The sequence below is a fragment of the Syngnathus floridae genome, chromosome 18, assembly GCF_059516105.1.
Source record: "Syngnathus floridae isolate MCC-2025c chromosome 18, RoL_Sflo_1.0, whole genome shotgun sequence".
NCBI classification, from domain to species: Eukaryota; Metazoa; Chordata; class Actinopteri; order Syngnathiformes; family Syngnathidae; genus Syngnathus; species Syngnathus floridae.
In genome coordinates this window covers 10,502,899-10,523,431 of record NC_142430.1, presented here as the reverse complement: position 1 = coordinate 10,523,431, position 20,533 = coordinate 10,502,899, and the positions used below count along the sequence as shown (strand labels likewise).

General features: G+C 57.2%; 6 protein-coding genes across 15 annotated transcripts; 3 read left to right on the top strand and 3 right to left on the bottom strand.

Moving 5' to 3' along the window:
- Nucleotides 1-88: 88 nt before the first annotated feature.
- On the top strand, nt 89-15,277 carry gprc5c (G protein-coupled receptor, class C, group 5, member C). Of its 6 annotated transcripts, none has more exons than XM_088359296.1 (10): nt 89-557; nt 1,194-1,343; nt 9,380-9,537; nt 9,815-10,072; nt 10,163-10,317; nt 11,326-13,322; nt 13,422-14,398; nt 14,529-14,623; nt 14,707-14,784; nt 14,874-15,277. In XM_088359296.1, the coding sequence occupies exons 7-10, from the start codon at nt 13,435-13,437 to the stop codon at nt 14,907-14,909; spliced, it is 1,173 nt and encodes a 390-aa protein (XP_088215422.1). In that variant the 5' UTR covers nt 89-557; nt 1,194-1,343; nt 9,380-9,537; nt 9,815-10,072; nt 10,163-10,317; nt 11,326-13,322; nt 13,422-13,434; the 3' UTR covers nt 14,910-15,277. The 6 variants fall into 6 exon arrangements, with proteins under 6 accessions (XP_088215422.1, XP_088215423.1, XP_088215425.1 ...); XM_088359297.1 differs by lacking the exon at nt 9,380-9,537 and adding an exon at nt 803-838; XM_088359299.1 differs by lacking the exon at nt 9,380-9,537 and having other exon boundaries at nt 13,122-13,322.
- Nucleotides 3,278-5,902, bottom strand: kcnj2a (potassium inwardly rectifying channel subfamily J member 2a). The gene is made up of 2 exons (XM_088359294.1): nt 5,540-5,902; nt 3,278-4,980 (listed from the first exon to the last, which is right to left on the bottom strand). The coding sequence occupies exon 2, from the start codon at nt 4,885-4,887 to the stop codon at nt 3,679-3,681; it is 1,209 nt and encodes a 402-aa protein (XP_088215420.1). The 5' UTR covers nt 4,888-4,980; nt 5,540-5,902; the 3' UTR covers nt 3,278-3,678.
- On the bottom strand, nt 6,317-8,609 carry kcnj16a (potassium inwardly rectifying channel subfamily J member 16a). Its single transcript, XM_088359302.1, has 2 exons — nt 8,519-8,609; nt 6,317-7,765 (listed from the first exon to the last, which is right to left on the bottom strand). The coding sequence occupies exon 2, from the start codon at nt 7,762-7,764 to the stop codon at nt 6,721-6,723; it is 1,044 nt and encodes a 347-aa protein (XP_088215428.1). The 5' UTR covers nt 7,765; nt 8,519-8,609; the 3' UTR covers nt 6,317-6,720.
- btbd17a (BTB domain containing 17a) lies at nt 10,336-16,351 on the bottom strand. Its single transcript, XM_088359289.1, has 4 exons — nt 12,435-16,351; nt 11,743-12,028; nt 10,930-11,632; nt 10,336-10,844 (listed from the first exon to the last, which is right to left on the bottom strand). The coding sequence occupies exons 1-4, from the start codon at nt 12,502-12,504 to the stop codon at nt 10,467-10,469; spliced, it is 1,437 nt and encodes a 478-aa protein (XP_088215415.1). The 5' UTR covers nt 12,505-16,351; the 3' UTR covers nt 10,336-10,466.
- On the top strand, nt 15,312-18,035 carry oxld1 (oxidoreductase-like domain containing 1). Of its 5 annotated transcripts, XM_088359305.1 has the most exons (4): nt 15,321-15,426; nt 15,518-15,694; nt 17,372-17,705; nt 17,840-18,035. In XM_088359305.1, the coding sequence occupies exons 2-3, from the start codon at nt 15,653-15,655 to the stop codon at nt 17,693-17,695; spliced, it is 366 nt and encodes a 121-aa protein (XP_088215431.1). In that variant the 5' UTR covers nt 15,321-15,426; nt 15,518-15,652; the 3' UTR covers nt 17,696-17,705; nt 17,840-18,035. The 5 variants fall into 5 exon arrangements, with proteins under 5 accessions (XP_088215430.1, XP_088215431.1, XP_088215433.1 ...); XM_088359304.1 differs by having other exon boundaries at nt 15,312-15,694; XM_088359307.1 differs by lacking the exons at nt 15,321-15,426; nt 15,518-15,694 and adding an exon at nt 15,796-16,187.
- On the top strand, nt 18,002-20,469 carry pde6gb (phosphodiesterase 6G, cGMP-specific, rod, gamma, paralog b). The gene is made up of 6 exons (XM_088359308.1): nt 18,002-18,158; nt 18,289-18,341; nt 18,457-18,636; nt 19,521-19,688; nt 19,783-19,823; nt 19,916-20,469. Exons 4-6 carry the CDS (start codon nt 19,543-19,545, stop codon nt 19,990-19,992), a joined length of 264 nt encoding a protein of 87 aa, XP_088215434.1. The 5' UTR covers nt 18,002-18,158; nt 18,289-18,341; nt 18,457-18,636; nt 19,521-19,542; the 3' UTR covers nt 19,993-20,469.
- Nucleotides 20,470-20,533: the final 64 nt, after the last annotated feature.

The following is a 20,533-nucleotide window of genomic DNA, read 5'->3' as shown; positions in this document are numbered from 1 at the left end:
CAATACACACATGCGCTTAAAAATAAACACACGCACAGAATTCCCATGCATTCATCTTTTGCATCACTTCCTGCTTCCTTCCGTCAACAAGTGCAAAGGTGCTGAGTCAGCTTCTTATCACTGTCTCCTGTGAGGTTTACAACGGCAGGACATTTCCTCACAATGTTTATTTTTTTTTAATCCCGGGAAAAGACTAGGAATTGTGTTTATTGGCCAAACGTAGATGCAAACTTTAGCACTAATTCCAATCGGTTGGGCGCTAATGTTAGCGTGTTGCGCTCTCCTGACGACAGTCGGCGGGATTTTGCTCTGTCAATCGTTGGGGTTTCCTTGCTCATTTGAAACGAGCATTTGAGAGTTCAGCATGTTCAACTGTCGTGTTTTTTCAACAAGCTAGGAACGGACAAAACCACATCATACTTGGTTAAAACCTTAGAATTTAACAAGAAAAATAGAGACCCCCCCCCCCCCATTGCCTCCGAAATCGTTTGCTCCAGCTAATCCCTCCGATCTCTCCAGAGCCAATCAGGTACAGCTGTCTTCCGAACATTTGGCGTGTAAGTACCATTTTAACAAAAATCAAGATATGTTTTTCACTTCGCAATAGAATCACGATAATTCTTCCCCATCGTCATTTTTTGTTCCACTTAATAGTATGTGACTGTACAGTAGATGTTGGGAGGTGGCAATTAGCCGCCCTTTAGTGAAGCTAGCAAGCGTTTGACTGTTGACATTGCTTAGCTGACAAACTCGATGACTAAATGTACCTACCTGTTTTTGTTTTCTACTCATACGACGACAGGAAGCGTGATGAGTTCACAACTAAGTATTCCCAAAGGTTAGTTTCTTCTCACGGGCAATGAATGAAACGAGTCATTTTACAGCCCTTAGCATCAAAACGGAGTTGCCAAAACGACCAGCATGCATGGCAATCAATGTATATACGCAAACTATCACCATGTGAATTCAAGGTTTCCCACGTTTAACAGATTCTGATTGATTGATTTACAATACCACAGTGTAAGATGAAATTCTATGGTTACATTTATTGATGTGGGCTTCCATCCTTTGCCTCCCAAAGTGTACTTTCTGAAGCTTTATTGCGGTCTTTGAGGGAAATGCATATAAGGACAAAAATCAGGGTTCTTCATTTTTATTTCTTCATTCATTTTGATCTAATTCCTTTTGGACAGAGCGGAATCAGGATCCACCCTCCATACCAGTTGGTGGCGCTAATGCACCTTGAGTTTGTTTGCCACCTGCCAAGTGCAAACCAATGGAAGAGAAAGCAATCGCCGCTTTTGAAATGATGACTGGTAGCTCAAGGACATCTCTTCACCAAGGTAGGAGCTTCTTGCTCAGAGTTGCTGAAAATGTTCTTCAAACACTCCTTGCTAGGAATTTTAAGAGAGCATTACGGGCCCTGGTCTCTGTGCAATGAAGGCCCCACAATTGCGTTCAATGTGGCCCAAGTGGTTGCTAAACAAAAATGTCAGCCAGAAGCCCCCTCTCCCAAACTTAGTTCCATCCACGGCAGAAACCAAAGCCAAAGGTGTGGCGGCGGCGGCGGCGCCTGAGGGTGGCTCTGTTGATCGAATCCCGGTCGTTGAGAGATGCGTGGGGGAAAAAAAAAAAGAGAGAAGCGTGGCTGGCTTCTTCTCTTGTGTGTCAGACAGCATGTTTTGTCAAGAATTTCTCAGTACAAGTGTACACGCTTAGACTTGTTGTTTGGAAGTCCATCGGAAGGTGACGGGAGCTTCTCGCCGCCGCCACCGCCTTCCCAACGACCTCCGCGTTTGTCGTCTTTTCCACACGTGGAGGTCACTGTGACAGGAAGCGACGGCAGGAAATCTTTTTCCTGCCGCTGGCGTAAATTTAGATCGCAGCTGTTAGAGGTGGAAAATATTCAAGGCTGACGGGAGGCAAACGCTTTGTGCTTCCTGGTCAGCGGCCCCTATTTACACCGCAAACAAATCCCAGTGAAATGGCGTGCCCCCAACGTGCCTCACCCTCACCCCCCCTTCTCGCTTAAGGTGGGATCATCCAATTTGTGTGTGAGTGCAGCTACTGGCAATTTGCAATCCCATCTTGAAGGCCCAAGCAATCCAGATTGAATCCAGCCTATGTCGGTCGGCTGTTGCTTTTCCTCGTTGTCGACGGCTCCGTTGCGTCTCTTTCGCTTTCTTTTCACGCCTTTTGAACCGGCGCTACAGTTTGTGCTCACGTTGGAGCCATTCAACTCTATCACGTAAGGCGGGACGTCACATTTCATGTTTGACGCCTCAATTCCACCAGTCTGGACTGGATTGAGATGCCTTTGCCAGTAGTCAACTGCCATATCTTGTTGCAGGCAGATTTGAGCTTATGATGAGGAAGGCGACCGGTCATCTTTGTCGCAAGCACACTCTTGACTTTTTCCAGCCGCGCTCCACAGTTGTCCGCCCGAGCAGCTGTGAGGGGAAAAAAGGCGTGGCGGCAGACCACAATAAACACGCGTCCGCTTTTAGCGCCCGGTTGCCACGTGAAAGCGTTTGGCAGGAAGGGGCGGGGCCGGGCCCTCGGCCAGCGCCGCACCTGTGAATAACAACGAGGGATGGCGGGAAAGCCGGAGAAGATCAACTTTTGGCTGACGAGAACGAGCATCGACGGAGCTGTCGAGTTCCCACATCGTGGGAAGGAAAGCGCATTCGAAACAGGGCCGTCGCGGGCGGGCGGGCGGGCGAGCGGACGGCCTCTGGATGGCCCTCGCCGCGAGAAAGAGCTGCCGAAGAACCTCCGGCATGATGGGCGAGGGAAGGACAACCGGGTGAACGAGCAAACGGAAGGAACGAGAGAGAGAAAGCAGCCCAGCCCAAGGATGGCCAGGCCAAAACAAAGCAAGAAGCTGTCCTGAGCTTCGGTGTGTCACGTATTTGTCATCGCTGCAGCGCGTGAAAGCTGGCCTCCCTCCCTCCCTCCCTCCTTCCTTCCCTCCCTCCCTCCCAGGGAGCTGCATCCACCTCCTGCTCGTGCTCCTGCTACTGCTGCTGCTGTTGTTGTCGTCTCCAGTGTAACGTGATCCAAATGTCAACTTGAGAGTGGAGAAGGCAAACGTGGTCAGCTGTTGCCTTGTCTCATCAACACAACAGAAGCTGACGCTCGCCTTTGCCAGACCGGCCCGGCCCGGCCGGCCCATTCTGATGATTGTGTGTGACCGCTGAGCAAAAGCCAAGCTTTGCTCAATCATAAACACGGCTGCGTCACGGGAAGAAAGCAATCGGTCACCACAAATGGCAGATTCCTTTTTTATTGAAAACACAAATGATAGATAAAAAATACAAGAAAAAGTGCTATTACGCCCGGTAGAAAAGTGTGACCGTTAGGAAGGTGGCCAACGTGCGACAACCTGTGCTACGCGCCAGCAAAGCTTTGTTTTTGTACCGTTCGCCAAACCAGAGAAGAAACGTCAATCTTCATTCATTCGGTCATATTTTGGCACGTTTGCATGGAGCGCAGAAAGGAGAAAAGGCTGAGGAGCAAGAAAAGCCACCAGAGGTGGAAGGAGCAAGAAGACAAACAAGAGGAGCAGCCGAGGAGAGCCAGCGAGCCAGAGAAATGCCGCCAGCAGCAGCAGCAGCAGCAGCAGCAGCAGCCGGCCAACGGCGTCCTTTTCCAGTCACATTTGCCGCCTGGCGCACTTCACAGCTCCGACTCTCGCCCGAGCGGGTCGGCCTCGGCGTCCTGGAGGGCGTCGGGGCCCACGCTGCCGCCGTTGCCTTCGTCCGTGTCCTCCCGAGCCTCGGCCGCCGCCAGCTCATTCTCGTAGCAGAAGGAACCCGCGGCGGACGCCGCGTACTTGTCGCGCCCCAACTGGCGGGCGCTGCAACGCGGCGTGCCGGGCACCTCGTAGGTGGCGTGGAAGCGCGAGTAGTCCACCCGGTAGCGGTCGTTCTCCGGGAAGAGCACGGGCTCAAAGCGATGGCCCCACAAGATCTCGGAGGCCAGGTAGGAGCTGCGGAACTGCGTGGTCATGGCGGTGGCCTCCACCATGCCCTCCAGGATCACCACCACCTCCAGGTCGCAGGCGCGCAGCTCCCGCTCGCCCACGTCGTACAGAGGACTGTCCTCGTCGATCACGTGCACCACGGTGATGGGCGACAGCAGGAAGATGCGGTCCACGCCACTGTCGAAGCCCACGTCAATGTCCGTCTGCTCCAGAGGGATGTGCTCGCCCTCGGCGGTGGTGCGGGAGCGCAGCAGCTGCGCCCGCACGTGAGCCTCCACCAGGTGACTCCGTCGCAGGTTGCCCACCCGCCACATCAGGCACAGCTTGTCGTCCCTCACGGCCACAGCCGCGTGGTGGCTGAACACCAAGGTCTCGTTCCTCTTCTTGGGCTTGGCCATCTTGGCCATGATGGCGCCGACCACAAAGGCGTCGATGACGCAGCCCACCATGCTCTGGAAGACCACGGCCAAGACGGCCGCCGGGCACTCGTCCGTCACGTAGCGGGAGCCGTAGCCGATGGTGGTCTGCGTCTCCACCGAGAACAGGAAGGCGGCTGTGAAGGTGCTGACGTTGGAGACGCACACGTGGCCGCCGCCGCGGACCTCCAGGTCGCCGTGGAGGATGGCCAGAAGCCAGAAGACGCAAGCAAAGAAGAGCCAGGAGAGCAGGAAGGCTGAGCAGAAGATGAGCAGCATCCAGCGCCAGCGCACGTCCACGCAGGTGGTGAAGATGTCGGCCAGGTAGCGCTGACCCTTCTCGCTCACGTTGACGTAGCGGACGTTGCAGTGGCCGTCCTTCTTCACAAAGCGGCTCGCCCGCCGCCGCCGCCACGCGCGCGCTCTGCCGCGAGCCAGCTCGGGGCCCGCCGCCGCCGCCTCCTCCTCAGACGCCGGACCGCCCATGGGCAGGAAACGTCGTGGGAACGCTGGTCCGGAAGCGACGCTCAGCCGCCGGGGGTCACGATGGCGCCTTCACTTCTCCGTCATGGGCACCGCCTGCAAAAGAGGACGCGTGGTTAGCAAGGAGAAAGCGGCCTGCTTGTGTTTGTGTTAAGGCCTGATTTGCAAGCACATGGAATTAGCATGGATGCTTTAAGCATTTTTTTGGGGGGGATGAAGCCAGTGTGAGTGGCAATATTCGAGGCCTTCTTTTTGTCCCTTCACTCGAGCTTCAAGCTCCCTCCAGAGCGTGTGCTCTTGGCATGTTTTAATTCTCCGGCTTTGGCCTGACTTCTTCTCCTGTTTCATTTGTCTTTGCCGCAGCTGTCAATTGGTGTTGTTATTTTCACTCAAAAGCTCTTCTCAAGGATGCAAATGTTGGCTTTCCAATGCAAGTCAACTTAGCCTTCAAGTAAGAGTGACTATTGTTTGAAGGAGTCAGTCATCTGATTAATCCTACTGCGCACGAGTCGCCGTCGCCGCCACCGCATCTTGGTCATGCGCGCGCGACACGAACGTGTGCGCGTGCGTGTCAATGCTGCACAAATGCCGCCGACAAATGTTGACAACAGGTGCGCGCGCGTGCGTGCTGGCAGCGAGCGTGCGGCGGACTCACGGTGGCAGAGTCGGATGGAAAACTTGCTGGTGCACCTCAAAGCCGCCAAATTGAATGCGGGTGCTTGTCGTTGTCGTCATCAGCAGCAGCAGGAGCAGGAGCAGCCTCAGCCTCCGCTTCGGTGCCGGTCGCGCGCGCGCACCGAGGTCAAGTTCGCTCGCTCCGGCCGTGAAGTGTCATCCGCTCGCTATCGTGCGCTTTTGCTGTGTCTCTCGGGTCCGGTCCGGTCCGGAGCGTTTTAAACGCAAGGCTCCGACTGGGCACGCCCCCCCCAAGCCTGAGCACCCACCCGCGGTAACCCGGAGCCACCTACTTTGTTTCGGAGCCCACAATAGGAATCTTCAGCCTTCCTTCATGACTTATTTGAAATAATGCTTCCAAACGGCGGCACTTGAAATAGTGCAAACATTGGATGAAACGTGAGCGATTGCATGAGTGAAGGAAGGGATTGCTTGCTTCTTGTCACTTGCCAAGAAAATGCCAATGTATGCTGACGAGGGCACGCGCCTGCCCGCCCGCCCGCCCGCCCGCCCGCCTGCCTGCGTGGACCTTTTGTGCCAGTCCCAGTCCGTCGATGGCTACTGTCCCCTTTCAATTTGTTCATCATATTGGTTTTAGAAGGGAAGCAATTGCGCATGCGCTCATTTGCATGTGTCAAGGTTGGTTTAGTCGTCCCCTGTTGTTTTCGATGGAGCTCATAGCAGTGCCTGCGTACGCCACGCGGGGGCGCGGTGGAGTGAAGGAATTGAGTCGAACACGCAACGCAAGCAGGTCATGTTTTCATGTCAACGGAGCGGACTTTTATTTAGTGTCAACAGGTGCGATGGTTTTGTGTGACTACAATGCAACTTTCACTTTGTTCTTCATTGGCGAACCCGATTTTGATGATGACAAAATTCCAGCCCACGCTGGAATCTCCACCAGAGAACAAAGACGATCGCTCCGAACATCCGCGTGCCTTTTTTTGGACGAGAGCCTCTCTTCGATGTTATGTATGTATGTCAAAGAAAACTTTTGTAGCAGAAAGTGAAGACGCGTCTCACGTTCAACCTTGTACACGTTTTCTAGTCGCGGGGTCCTATGAAGCAAATATTTGTCGGAGTTTCTCTGAAGTAGAAGGCAGGCACACCGGAGCTCTTCTGGGAGGAGATGGACCTCGGAGTTAGCCTCTGCGTTTTCGGTTAGCGTGCCCGGGCGGCGGCGGCGGCATTTTTGCGGGCCTCGTCTCTGGGCGAGTGTGGCCTCTTGAGCCCGTAGGCCTGGGCGCTGATCTGGGGCGCCGGGACCTCGGCGGTCCGGTTGAAGAGCAGGTAGTCGACGGCGTAGCGGCTGCCGCCGGCCCGGATCATCTCCTGGAAGACGTGACCCCAGCGGATGTCGTCCTGCGTGTAGGAGGTCCGCGTCTGGTGCAGCGTGCCCGTGCTGTCGTCCGTGTAGGTGAAGGAGACCAGCACCTCCAGGTCGGAGCGCCGCAGATCCGCCGCGCTCATCCCGTAGAGCGGGCTGCCCTCTTGGATGCGGTGGCATATGGTGGTGGGAGTCACCAGAACAATGTCAGGCTGCTGGATGAGCAGGTCCCGGTAGCTGACGTCCACCCTGCCGGTGGCGTGGGCGTCGGCACGCAGCATCTGAGCGCGCGCCGTCCCCTCCACCAGGTGGTTGCTGCGGAAGTCACCCACCCGCCAGGAAAGGCACAGGTGTCCGTCGCGAAGGTTGACCACGGCGCAGTTGCTGAAGCCCACCGTCTGCGCCCGCTTCCTGGCCGAGGCCATCTTGGCCACGGCGATGCCGATGACAAAGGTGTCGATGAAGCAGCTGACCACGTCCTGGACGGTGACGGCGGCGATGGCCACGCCGCAGTTCTCCGACATGCCCCGGGCGCCGTAGCCGATGGTGGTCTGGGTCTCCAGAGAGAAGAGGAAGGCGGCGGTGAAGCTGCGCACCTGGTAGACGCACGGCTCCGTCTCGCGGTCCTGGACGTCGCCGTGAGCCAAGGCGATGACCCAGAAGAGGATCCCGAAAAAGAGCCAGGACAGGATGTAGGAGAGCGCAAAAAGCAGCAGCATGGCCCTCCAGCGGAGCTCCACCAGGGTGGTGAAGATGTCGGCCACCAAGCGGAGCCACTCCTGGGGCAGGTTGCGGAACACCACGTTGCAGCTGCCCTCTTTGCGCACGTAGCGCCGCTTGCGGCCCGCCGCCGCCGTCGTCACGCGTCCGTACGCCATCCTGGTGAGTGCAAACGCGCCGCTCACACGTCAGTCGCATCCATTTTGGGATTTTTCTCTCACTTCTCTGTCTAGTCGTGCTTGTGCTACTGCGCTTGACCTTGCCCCTACGCGTGACTTTGTAGGACCAGGGAGTGGGGTTCCACGCATCTACTGCATCTACTGCATGTTCTGCATGTTGTGCTTGCGCCAGGATGCCGTGCCTGGCCTTTCTTTGAGGCGCGTTTAGACCTCAGAGCGCCTCCCCCCGCCACCGTGTGTACAAAACACACGGTGACCTTCCACGCAAGCTTTCCGCCAAGCCGGGCATGGCGTGCTTCCCTCAATTACGGCGTCGTTACATGCTTGCCTGTTGGCCCCCCAGGCTGTCTCTCCCCCCCTCCCGCCCTCCCTCCCTACCCCGCCATCCTCAGTCAGGCCGCGGCCACTTTCCACGACGACCTTCGAGCGTTTCTCGCAAACGGCGACAACGAGCGTTGTCGCTCCGCTCGCTTCGCTGATCACGCGAGCCGTTAACATTTTATGAACACGCCATTAGCGAGCGGTCGACGTGACAACAGGCGTGGGTGCGCATGTGTTAGCGGTTACTGATGAACGCAAATCCCTCCCGGCAAGACCCGATATTGAATGTTGAATCGCAGGCGAGTCATTTTTGACCAGAAAGCAAGTTTTGAGCTTGAAACGTCGACTCGAGCGCAACCCTGTGACAAAATCTCGCCCGAATCTAGCAAAAGAGAAGGAAGAGAAGCGCTACCTGAGCTTTGCGTGTGCCTCCGCGGGCGGCCAGGCGGGCTGGAATGAAGCGGCGCGCCACCTGTTGCTGCAAAACACAGCAGAATGCAGGTGACCTGGCCACGCCCCCCACCCGCCCGCCCACCAGCCCGCCCGCCCGCTTCCGACTTTGTCATCGAGGCTTTCGATGGGAGGGTCGGTCGGTTGGTCGGCCAGCCAGTAGTGCTCTGACGGAACCTTTATTCAGAAGCTTCAAGTAGAAGCAAAAGTTCACTCGGGTGCCTTTTCCGACGGCGTTTTCGGTGCTCGCTCGAGCCGAGCAGCGTCACCCGCCAGCCAGCGAGCGAGCGAGCGGCCGGGCAGGCGGGCCACTTGCGGTCAAAGTCGCATTCCACCGTGTAATCATTCAGCGAGCGTTTGAAGATTGCAAACCTACCAGGTTGTCCGGGTGACATGGGCCCACGTGCGCAGTCAAAAGGAGAGCCGGGGCGAGGGCCGGGACGAGCGCCCGCCGGTGGCCACCCCTCATCTGCTGCGTGCGCACGCACGCACGCACGCACGCGTCGCCGATTTTATTGTTCCAACAGTGGTGGTGTTCCAGCCGCCTGTAACATTTTCCGATGCTCTAATATTTTCCATGATATTTTCCTACCGTGGCTGTCACGGCCGCCTTTTAATGGGCTCATTAGGCTTTGGGCGCAGACAAACGCACACGCGTTGCGTTCCGTTCCCAACAAAAGGCTTGATTTAACGAGGCGCGTTTTAGCGCGCCTCGCACCGCGGGGGGCCAAACTTGGGCACGGCGCAACGAGGTCACTTGAGCCCATGAGTCGTTTAGTTCATTTAGTTGAACTTGAAATCGCTCCTGTCAGATGACTGACAGACAGACGATCGTCGGAGGAGGAGAACGAGCGGCCGGCGGACGTCGCGGGCACGGACGCATGCACACGGCATGACCACCGGAGGCGCCGATGGAGTCCAGATGCGAGGCCGTGCACGTCCGGGCGCCGGGCCACGACCTGAGCGCCCGCCTGCATGCGTGTATGTTTTTGCCTTTGCGGCGGCCTGCTAACGTGCTAGCCGCTCATTACAAGCCGAGCGTAAACGAGTGGAATGAAAGTGCCGCTTGTGTTTATTTGGCAACTTTGTTAACTTGTTTACCAGCTAACAAACTAGCTTCATCCGCTCAGCTCAGTACGCCTCATTAGCATCTTCCTGTGTGTGTGTGTGGGGGGGACTATTTCCTGTTACTTTATGCACCTGCGTGCTCAAAGTCTGACCCCAGAAAGTGTTTATGTCTTTTTATTTTATGAGCCAGCCTCATTATTGGGAGCCGGTTAGCTGCAGACGCAAATGGCACGGCAGCCGGCACCTCGGAGCGCTTCCGGCCTAAGCTCCCGACGAAAAAAGCCGACGCGGGGGCTCGGAACCGGCGCCAATGCGGACGCCAAATAACGCGGAGTCCCGCCAAGTCCCGTCTGCCGCTGAGGGCGGCCAAAAGCAGCGCCGACAGTGCCATGTGGCCGCCAAACTGCGTCGTTCCAAGAATGGCGGCCAGAGTAGAAAAGTGGCACAAGTAGGTCACCTTCATTGTCTATTCCTTCTTTGCTCGAAGCATGCAAACACAATCATGATGAAAGTGCTCACGCTCATTTTTGTGATGCAGATGGCCGTCGGCCTTGTGCTGAAGTTTGGGCGGGAACCTTTCTTCAAACGCGTCTTTCTGTTGGGACCCATCGAGTGACGGATGGACGGACGGACGGACGGCTGGGCCCCTTTTCAAGCAAGCGCCAGAGACGTTTGGTCTGCACGCGGCAGCCGGTAAGAAACATTTATGTATAGAATCGAAGGTTTGATGTTTATTCAACGGAAGGAGGGAGGGGATTCACAATCAAGCGAACGGATCGCACGTCAATAATAGCACCAGACGTTTAGTTAACACGGAGAGGTGAGGAAACTCAAGCCGTGGATCAGTTCTTGCTGGCCACCAGGCTCTGGTACATGGGTTTGACCACCACGTGAAGCATCAGGGAGCCGTCCACCAGGTACTCGGAGGTCCGGCGGTGCAGGTCGGCGTCGGCCAGGAAGTCGCCGTTCTCCTCGGTGCTCTGGTGGAAGTCGTAGACGTGCTTGACGTGCAGCCGGCCCTGCTGGCGCGCCACCACCAGAAGTGTCTTCTGGAAGCTCACCCCGGCAAAGTCGGCGCTGGAGGTGGCGGGCGTGACGATGACGCGGGGGCGCCCGCCCTCGCCCCCCCGCGCCGGCTGCATGGCGCCCGTCTCGGCGCCGTACGTGGGCCTCATGCTGAGCGGCAGCCAGCGGGGCGAGAACAGCACGTTCCAGGTCACCTGCGGGGTGGGCAGGAGGGAAGCCGGTCGGCCGGGTGGCGACAATGCGCTTGGGGATCCGCTTTCACGGCCGGCGGCCACCTACCCGCTTGCCGGCGTCGTGGCCGCTGGGCCCCAGCTGCGTCTGGAAGCTGGTGCTGCGGTCGTCGCGAGCCGGGTTGCTCACCGCCCAGGCGGACCCCCACGGCGGCGCCAGGTAGTTGCGCGGCACAAACAGGCTGCAGTTGAGGTCAAAGTACTTGGCCATGTGCACGGGGGAGGCGGCGTGGAACTGGTAGGACAGGTAGAGCAGGTCCCGGACCGACTCCCTGTAGCGGGCCAAGACGGCCGACTGGCTCTGCAGGCGGAAGAGCTCCCGGGGCGGCATCATGGCGTAGCGCACGGCTCGCAGCGCGTTCTCCGCTGTCAGCCCGTCGGGGCGGTTGCGCGAGATCCACTCCTCCAGCCCGGAGAAGAGCTCCATCTCGCTGTGCACCACCAGGTCGGAGCGCCGCAGGAGCGTCATGAGCAGCCGGGAGCTCAGGCCGCTCCACTCGCCGCTCCGCAGGACCGACGACAGGTTCCACGCCAGGTAGCGGAGGCAGCCGTCACGCAGCGCCACGTCGCCCGCCTCCGCCGCGTACTCGTACCAGCCCGCCACGTGGCCCGAGGGCGATTCCCGGGCCAGGTTGAGGCTCATGTAGCGGCTCAGGCCCTGCCGCAGCGCCGCCACCTGGTACTTGGTGGCCAGCCGGTGCAGGGCCGTGGCCTGCTCCGGCCGCAGGGAGATCTCGCCGCAGTACAGGTACCTGCGGGCAAAGGCTCGCTCTCAGAAGAGGGAGGAGGCCGTAGCGGAGGCCGGAACGGAGGCCGGAACGGAGGCCGGAACGGAGGCCGGCCCGCCGTCTTTTCTGCCCACCTGATGAACTTTTCAAAGACGGCGGCGCATTCCGGGCTCTCGCGCAGCGTCAGCGCGCTGCCGTTGCGCTCCCGCAGCATGTCGGCCAGCACCGGACTCTGCAGCGACAGAACCAGCGCGTGGACCGCCATCAGCTTGACCTCGTCGCCGTTGGGCGTCTCCAGCCGCAGCGTGGCGTCGCTGCCGTTACCCTGGAGCAGTAGCGCCTCCAGGCGCCCCACCAGCGCCAGAGAGTGGCTCAGGGTGTCAGCGCCGGGGTCCGGGCCGCCGTCCACCTTCGAGGGGCCTGAGCCCAGGCACGGGAGGTAAGATGAAAAGATTGAAAGTGTGATTCAGCCGCAGGCCTCTGTGTCCAGATTGGCCGGAAACACATGTGCGCCGGCCGTAAGTAGGGCGCCGATCGGGTCATCGATCGGTCGCCTGACAAGCCATTGTGGGTCGGTTGCACGCAGCCCCCGCCCCACCCCACGTGCACTTATTGATTGCTGTGTTTGTCCTGCGTCCATCGTTCCTAAGCAGAAGAGAGCAGTCGGCGGCCCGTGGCACGGCCTAAGACGGTTCTCAGATCAAGCTAATGTGCGCGACGACGTTGGCTGAGCAACGCCAGAAGAAACCTCGTCCGACTTACTTTTACAGACGATCCCGGTACAAGACAGTTTTCATCATGGGCCTTCAGAATTTGAAAATCTCACCCGTTGCCGCCGCCACCTGAAGCAGCTGCAGCAGCAGCAGCACCACCACCGCCGGCTTCATCTTGTTCATCTTCTACGGCGCTTCTTTGTCTCCGAGCGTGCCGAGTACGATGCCGATGCTGCGGCAGGGTGAGGATGACTTTGAATGTGGGTCATCGGCCCCGCCCGCTTCCTGGGTGGAGCCTGGGCTGGCACGCCCCGCCCCGCCTCAGAACGTGACCCCGACTGGCCTTTTTGTTCACCGAATCTCTTCCCGACACGCAATACATGGAACGATATTTGTCACGATTTGTTGTTGGAAATGACTCTAAAGAGCAGCAATGAAAATCGGATGCAATGCAAGACAGCTTTTGCAAAGCACGTGTCTGCCAGATAATGAGCTTTCTCCAGCCACCAGGTGTCGCCACATACTTGCTGCACCTTGAGCCGCTCAGGCTTGAGCTGGAGTTTGTTTGCGGTTGCCCCGGCCGGCCCGCCGCCGCTGCCGCCGCTCCTCCTCAGAGCCCTCCTGAGAGTTTGTCGTTGGCACTTGCTCTCTCGCTGGCTCGCCCGCCTCACTTTGTGTCCAGCCTGCGCTTGTCTCCCTGCGCTCGCTCTCCTACATTGACAATCTGCGCTGGGCAATCAGGTACGTCAAGGCGTCGATCACTCTGACTCCATTTCTTTTTCAATCTTCTTTCAACGAAGCGCCGACTCATGAGGAAGAGGCCTTGACTAAACATCACCGGCGGCCATCGTTTCTTTCCGGCTGCATCGGCTCCTGAGGCCAGGTCACCCACCGTGTGCGTGACCCAACTACCGTACAGCACTCCGGTGAAGGAGCGGACCGGAGCAAAGCGAAGGCCCCATCGCACCGCACCAAAGTCCGCTGTGTTGACTTTTGACAAGGTCGACTCCTTTGTGCACTTTCACCTGTGTGAAATATTTGACTAGAGTTAAACATTAATGTCTTTCTCTCACCTCATGTGCGTGCGTGCGTGCCTACAGGCCGGCGAGCGCGATGGAGCGGAACGCCAGCCGACCCGCCGGTTGCGGTCCGCAAGTGTCCTCGCTCTACTTCAAGCTGTGCGACCTGCAGGCGGCCTGGGGCGTGGCGGCGGAGGCCTTGGCGGCGGCCGGCGCCGTGCTCAGCCTGCTTCTGTTGGTCACTCTGCTCGCCAGCGTGCCCTTCGTGCGGGAGCGCCAGCGCAGGAACGGCGTGGCCCTGCACGCTATCTTCCTGGTGTGCACGGGCGGCCTCTTCGGCCTGACCTTCGCCTTCGTCGTGGGCGAGAACTTACCCACCTGCGTGTCCCGGCGCTTCCTGTTCGGCGTCCTCTTCGCCGGCTGCTTTTCGTGTCTCCTGGTTCAAGGCGTGCGGCTGAACGCGCTGGCCAGGGGCAAGCGCGCCCCGCCGGCACTGAGTTCCTGCCTGGCCGCCACGGCTCTGTGGGCGGTGGAGGTGGTGGTCAACGCCGAGTGGCTGATCATCACGGTGGCGCGCCAGCCGGCGACGGACGGGCCCGCCGCAGCCTGCAACCTGACCAAAGCCGACTTTGTCATGGCGCTCATCTACGTGATGGCGCTCCTGGGCGCTACGCTGTGCGCCGGCCTTGGCGTGGTGGTGGGCGGAAAAGAGCAGCCGTGGAGGAGGGAGGGCACCTTCATCCTGGCCTGCGCCTTCCTCTCGGCGGGGATCTGGGTGGCGTGGATCGCCTTGTACGTCCGGGGGAGCGAAGGCGGGCCCAGGTGGGACGAGCCCACCCTGGCCGTAGCCCTGGTGGCCAACGCCTGGATCTTCCTGGCCACCGTCGCCATCCCGCAAGTGTGCTGCTCGGCCGGCGACGGAGGAGACGGGGAACCCGACTTTGGCCGGGACGCGCACCTGGGCCGCGCCGTGGGCTACGAGAACGTTGTCCGGGGGCGCAACGTTTTTGCCGACAGCAGGGAGAACAAAGCCTTCGCCGCGGACGAGCCTGCGCAAGGTAGGCGCAAATGCAGTTCTGTTCTTTGAAGCGACTCAGAGGAATGAGGCTCTGGTGCTTTGGATCCTCGCCTCGCCACTTTCAACGCTCGTGCCGCCTTTGCCGCTCAGCTCACCCTAGCCGATTGCAGGTGGCGAGGCGGTGTCCCCGTACAGCGGCTACACGGGTCAGCTGAGAAGTTCCGTGTACCAGCCCACCGAGCTGGCCATCATCTCCGAAGCCCGCGTGAGTACGCTGCTCCCGCCCCGCCCGCTTTGGCTGGAATCTTTTTGGAGTCTCTTTTGGGGCTTTTTGTTTGTTGGCGGCAGAATCCTCCGGGAGGGCCCGCCGCCACCCATTCCGCCATTCCCAGAGCGTCGGCCCTCGCAAATGCTTACGGAAACAACGTAGGGCCGCATGGGATTCCTGTTCCATCATATCTGCACGTGTGTGTGTGTCTGTCTGATCTTGTGCTTCCTGGTTTCTTCTTCTTCAGGATCACGCGTTGTCGCACAGGAGGACAGAGTGGTAACACCCGCTCGGCGTGCTCGTTTGGCCTCTCCCTCTGCCTGATGATATCCGGACGCCGATCCGTTCACCGCTCGCGTGTGACGGAGGCAAGACTTGCGGACTCATGATACTTCTGTCTGTTGTGGGCCGCTGTGTCTGAACTACGCAAGACAGAAGTGCAGTGCGCCACATTTAAGTTGAGCACACGCTTCTGGAGATTCTCCTGGAAACTACACGCTAGCTTCAAGGACAATTGGCAGCACTACATTTTAGGCCACTCCACGAGACCATAATATAGCTGCAACACAGCCCCCCCCCCACGCCTATCATCTTTTTCACTTTCAGAATTTATTCACTTGGTTCTTTGCAAAATAAAAGCGCCTTAGCTCATTTCCCGTCGTCCCACGGGAGCCGGGCTCCGGCCTCAGCTTTCCAGGGGGTCGGAGCCGTCCGTCACGCCTGTAGAAACGGGTCGAGGTCGTCGGGGGACGTTTGATTGATTGCTGCTAACCTCTGCAAACGCTCTCGCCCCTTTGCGTGTGTGTGTGTGTGTCTCTTGAGTGCATTTCAGTTCCACTTTTGCAAAATGACAAGTCGCGGCTCTCTCGGAACAACAGCTCTTGCTTTCAGTTTGAACAGGAACCGTCAGCGATTCTTTGGCGGCGCGCTTGCGGGAGGAGGAGCACGCAAGTCGTGCACAATGTTCTCTTTGTCAAGTCAGGACAAAGCCGAGGCTGTGAGAAAAACCTTGAGCCGGGACACCTGATGGAGCGCCACATCTGCACAGGCGCCGTGCTTCACGACACGGTGAATGTTTGGCATACTTGTTTGTCGACAGCCTTGGCGCGGCTTCAAGCCGACTCCCAAATTAGTGAGGAAAAAAGCAATGGGGCGAAAAAGCTTGCAGGCCCCTGTGAGAGTGTTAAAAGTCCCGTATGGGAGAGGCTTTTGTTTTTCTTCTTTCTTTCTTGCCTCTCCTTTTGTCTCTCTCCTCTGGTCCTCGCTCTCTCTCTGGAGCCCTCCTCCTCCTCCCCCCGAGAGCGCAGGCTCACTGGGGCGGTGTCAGGGCGCGGTAGGTGTCGCCAACCGAAGGGAGGCGCGAGTAACACCTGAACGTGTGGCAAGAGTTTTTATTGGCCATGTTTGAGCGTGCCAAACAAGGAATTTGACTTGGGTCAATCACAGCCTCTGTTCAACAATTCGGTGACGAACAACACTCAGGACATGTGAAAAATGGCAACTCTTGTCACTCGCAAACAGTCAGAGTGAAACATGGATGGCAGTGCAAAGATGCTCACGGGTATGTATTCCTTATCCCCTACGATGAACGACGAATGCGACGTTTGGAAGTATAATCTGCACTATCCATCCCCTCCCGGTCGTAGCCAATGGACTTTCAACACTTGCAGTGGACTTCAATTGGGTGACTTTTCGTGTATCAAAGGTGTGCACCAATGACACGGAGAACAGTATCGCCTTCCCCTGGACATGTTTTGTAAACACAAACGTTTCAACCGCTTGTCCATTGGTCAGCAGCGCTATCACTTGTTTCTGATTGGTTTGTATTTCACTCTTGCGGCCAATCAATGCTTTTGTTTACATTGTTCGTAGCCACACTCGCGGCCAATCAATGCTTTTGTTTACAAGGTTTTACTTCCGGGAGAACGGAAAGACGCTCTCGTTTACAAATTAGAGACATCAGTTAGATTTTCCTCTCCTCAAGACCCTAGTTTGGAGATCAACACGTCCAAATACCCACATTTTTGTTTGTTTTTAATCTCACGATGGTTTACTTAATGGCGAACGCGACAAGGTCGTCCGCGTCTCTACGCAAGGTTGGTAGCCGCCGTTAGCCTGCTACGTAACTGATCTCATCTCTTTTCCCCTCCCCGTCCGCGACGGGCATACGCCTTATTCTTTGCGAATGGATGCTCCCGTGAAGCTGCAAGTTGCTCAAGACGAGCTTCAAATCATTTTCTCGATTTAAAAGCAGCCGCCGGCGAAAAGCTCAAATGACATGTCGTACGAGATAGCGATTGAGGTCTGCCATATCATTTTTGTTTCCCCCCCCTTCTCGTCACGGGTTAATATGTGTTTTTCGTCACAAGTTATACTTTCATTGAAAGCCCAAAAGTTAAGAAATGTTGTCCCGGTCAAGTGGCGTGAAAGAGAGAGAAGCACGTTTTCTCCCTGTTCCCGATATTCAGCCATCTGTGACTCCCAATTTCAGCCTCAATTTGTTTCCACATTTCTTTGATTTGGCAACGTGACACGATTTGCCTAAAACGAGGCTCTGTCCAAATGCTGAGTCAAGAATTGAAATTGAAAACCGGATGCAGTATTTTGGAGAAAATGATTTTTGTAGGTGTGTCTCCTCGAAAATACTTGGGGGTCACACGTGAGCAGAGCAGCTGTCGAGCTGACGGTCGTCAGCCCCCCCCCCCCCTTGTCCCTCACCTTGTTCTTCACCTTGTTGTTTTGCAGTTGTGGGTGGCGTCGCGGGGGTGGGCGCCACTCAGCCGGAGCGCCCGCAGCAGGTGCTTTAACGCGAGCCTCCCCCCCGCGCCCCCGTCCCCCCCGGAGAGCGCCCCCTGTCGTCCGGATCCCCGCGCTCCTCCTCCTCCTCCCGCCCACTGCTGCATGAGCGGCTGCCACAACTGCGTGTGGATCGAGCACGCCGAGCAGCTGCTGGCCTTCTACAGAGACGACGGCGGCGAGCGAGCGCTGGCCGCCGTCGAGGAGAACGTGCTTGACGATAATCTCAAGGCCTTCTTGAAGATGGAGATCCGACTCCTCAAAAAGACGTGAGCGCAGGCAGGTATGTCGGACGCCGGCCGGCCGGTAACGCGGCGGTTCCGAATGAGCGCGCACACTCCACTTTGTGAAACCGTGAGGCGACTGCTCAACATTGGGTCTTCGCTTGGGTGCGTGTGTGTGTGTGTGTGTGTGCAGAACTTTCCGGCACGGAGACGGTTTTGGATTTTCTGTCCGCGAGCAAGACGGACGTCGTCGGAACGCGGCGACGAGACGCCCGACGGCTCGTCATCAAGTCTGGTCGCGAGGCGCCTCGACTCGTAAAGCTGGCGTGCGCATGCGGCAGGCACTATTGATTGCATCTGTCTTGTCAATTAAACGGTGCCACATCCAACTCGCTCGCTGGCGTTGTCGATGGCTCGTCGCAGCGGCAAGGTGAAAACGCGTGGAGGATTACGACGTGACGGCAAATGACAGATTAGCGACATCGTCGGGGCCTGGGGCAGCGTTAGCTCAGGTCAGTCGGCGCCAGTTGGCATCCTCCGCCGTCCTCCTGTGTCTCTTCGCCTTTCTGTCCATTTGACCAACTTTCTGTCCATCTGTCTTGCCTATTGCCAATCCCATCTTGCTGCCTGTCTGTGTACCAGATGATTAGGGCCGGGTCCCGCTACGTCCGAGTGGGTTTGTCATTTTTGTCAGGGTGCGTATTCTTTTCAAATTGCAAGCGCCTCGTCCAAAGCGTCTGCACGCGGGTGCGTGTCGGTCGAGCCCCACCCATTTGTTGCTCTCGTATCTGTCCGTCCATCTGTCCATAGCTGTCTCGTCTATGCTTGCCGGTCTGTCCGTCCGTCCGTCGGTTGGTCTGGCCAGCCCCGCTTGCCTATCGAGGCGTGTCCCCGCTAATCCCGGCCGCCCGTATAAAAGGCAGCCGTCGTCGTGTCGGGCTCATCTGCCGTCCTGTCCTCTGGCCGCCGGTCACGCGAGCAAAGAAGCACGTGAGTAGAACGCGTCCGTCCACCCGGGGAACTTTGGGGCAAATGTGAGCTCAAGTCATCCTGCGCGCTTTCGGATTTTGCGATAATATGCTTTGACCAACAAATCGAGCAGTCCCTTGTAGCTTCTTGTAACCATATAACAAGGAAATGCGGCTCCAAAAGACCTCAAGGGACAATATTCTGAACAAAAATGGAGGGAAAGCCCATGATATTTTTCAAATCAACATACAACGTTTCATGTCAGAAGAAGGTCTGAAGGCAATTGGTGTCACATTTCTGAAAATGGAATTGGGGAAATAGACATTTTGTTTGCAACGCTTGACTTCAACAGGGACATTTGGGATTTCGTGTGATTTGCCCCAAAAGCTTGTGTCAAGAAATGTGACACGACGGTCGGTTGCCATGTTTTGAAATGTCAAAAGTTGAACAAGGTTTTTACAACGTCAAATACTTCCATTGTCAGTGTTGGACGATTTAACGGCAACGTAGAGAGCGAGAGAGAGAGAGAGCGCACACCTGGGGCCTCTCCGGCCTGGCATTTCAAAGTGCTTTGTGTTCCGCAGCTGGACGTCATCGCTTAAGTGCGCCAGTGTGTGCTCAGCACTTGGGCGCTAACCAGCTCAAAGGCAGATTAGGAAAGTGAGCCCGGGATTAGGATTAGCCCCCATTCTGTCGTGCGGCGCCGGGGTCACGCTGACCCAATGTTGTGTCGTGGTCATTGGCGAGCAATTTGTCCGCCTCAAGACGACACGAAGACTTCAATACGCTCCTCGATGGCAGAAAGGGAACCTCGGCATCACCGAGGTTCCGTCTGGCCGTCGGCGCCCTCGCGGGGGGGTGTCCGTCGGCGCCTACGAGTGCTGCTGCGTTGACGTGTTCCGCAGAAAAGCGTCCGCGGCGGCGGAGATGAATCTGGAGACGCCCAAACCTGACGTCAAGTCGGCCACGCGGGTGAGCGGCGGCCCGGCCACCCCGCGCAAGGGTCCCCCCAAGTTCAAGCAGAGGCAGACGCGGCAGTTCAAGAGCAAGCCGCCCAAGAAGGGCGTTCAGGGGTGGGTCCACCCGCATCGAGCGTGCTCACGGCAATATCCGTTGCTGTCGTGCGCCTTGTCGTCACGCTCCCTTTTTGTCCTTCTTTGCGTGCAGCTTCGGCGACGATATCCCCGGGATGGAGGGTTTGGGAACCGGTGAGTCCTCCTGCTTTTGGGGCTCCTCTGCTCAATCATCTGCTCGATCTGCTCACTTGTGTGTATGCGACCCGCTTGCTGGCATCTTTCAGACATCACGGTGATCTGCCCGTGGGAGGCCTTCAATCATCTGGAGCTGCACGAGCTGGCCCAGTACGGAATCATCTGAGCTCAGCCGGAACTCGCCAACGCTGAGCTAGAACAAACACAAGCCCCCCAAAATACACACACACACGCACACACGAAAAAAACAAATATACACATATTTTTTATCGTTATCGGTAGCCGCTCGTGTTTAGATGGCATTTTCTGTCAGGCGCCCTGGCGTTGAGGCTCAAACGTCCTCCGTCCAGCTGTCGTCCGTCTGTCTTCGCTCACGGTCGACTCGCTCGGGACCTGCTGATTTGTCGTTAGCGTAGCAGCCACACGACGTGTTGGCATCCATCTTTTTTTTGTATGCTTAATTGACTTTTAAGTGACTTCATTGCACTTTTCCATAGCTTTCCTCATCATTTGCGTGTTTGCAGTCGTTTACCTGTATTTGCTTTCATTTTGCTTGCTTTTCCTCGGCAGCCAAGTCAGCGTTGTAAAAGAGAATCGGAGAAATAGAGGTTCCATTTTCAAAATAAAAATGGATTGGTGGAGACCCTTTCTTTTCATCTTTTGTCCCGCTTGAAAAGAATACTGATGCAAAATCTCCATTTATTATA

Bases quoted from the DNA above. Each gene is read 5' to 3' on its own strand.
- pde6gb (XM_088359308.1), top strand. From the start codon at position 19,543: ATGAATCTGGAGACGCCCAAACCTGACGTCAAGTCGGCCACGCGGGTG. The intron at 19,689-19,782 runs GTGGGTCCACCC...CTTTGCGTGCAG, and splicing joins CCCAAGAAGGGCGTTCAGGG to CTTCGGCGACGATATCCCCG. The intron at 19,824-19,915 runs GTGAGTCCTCCT...GGCATCTTTCAG, and splicing joins GATGGAGGGTTTGGGAACCG to ACATCACGGTGATCTGCCCG.
- oxld1 (XM_088359303.1), top strand. From the start codon at position 16,672: ATGGTTTACTTAATGGCGAACGCGACAAGGTCGTCCGCGTCTCTACGC. The intron at 16,723-17,371 runs GTTGGTAGCCGC...GTTGTTTTGCAG, and splicing joins CGTCCGCGTCTCTACGCAAG to TTGTGGGTGGCGTCGCGGGG.
- gprc5c (XM_088359301.1), top strand. From the start codon at position 13,435: ATGGAGCGGAACGCCAGCCGACCCGCCGGTTGCGGTCCGCAAGTGTCC. The intron at 14,624-14,706 runs GTGAGTACGCTG...TGTTGGCGGCAG, and splicing joins CCATCATCTCCGAAGCCCGC to AATCCTCCGGGAGGGCCCGC. The intron at 14,785-14,873 runs GTAGGGCCGCAT...CTTCTTCTTCAG, and splicing joins CAAATGCTTACGGAAACAAC to GATCACGCGTTGTCGCACAG.
- btbd17a (XM_088359289.1), bottom strand. From the start codon at position 12,504: ATGAACAAGATGAAGCCGGCGGTGGTGGTGCTGCTGCTGCTGCAGCTG. The intron at 12,029-12,434 runs GTGAGATTTTCA...GCCTGGGCTCAG, and splicing joins TCAGGTGGCGGCGGCAACGG to GCCCCTCGAAGGTGGACGGC. The intron at 10,845-10,929 runs GTAGGTGGCCGC...CCCACCCCGCAG, and splicing joins GCCACGACGCCGGCAAGCGG to GTGACCTGGAACGTGCTGTT.
- kcnj2a (XM_088359294.1), bottom strand. From the start codon at position 4,887: ATGGGCGGTCCGGCGTCTGAGGAGGAGGCGGCGGCGGCGGGCCCCGAG.
- kcnj16a (XM_088359302.1), bottom strand. From the start codon at position 7,764: ATGGCGTACGGACGCGTGACGACGGCGGCGGCGGGCCGCAAGCGGCGC.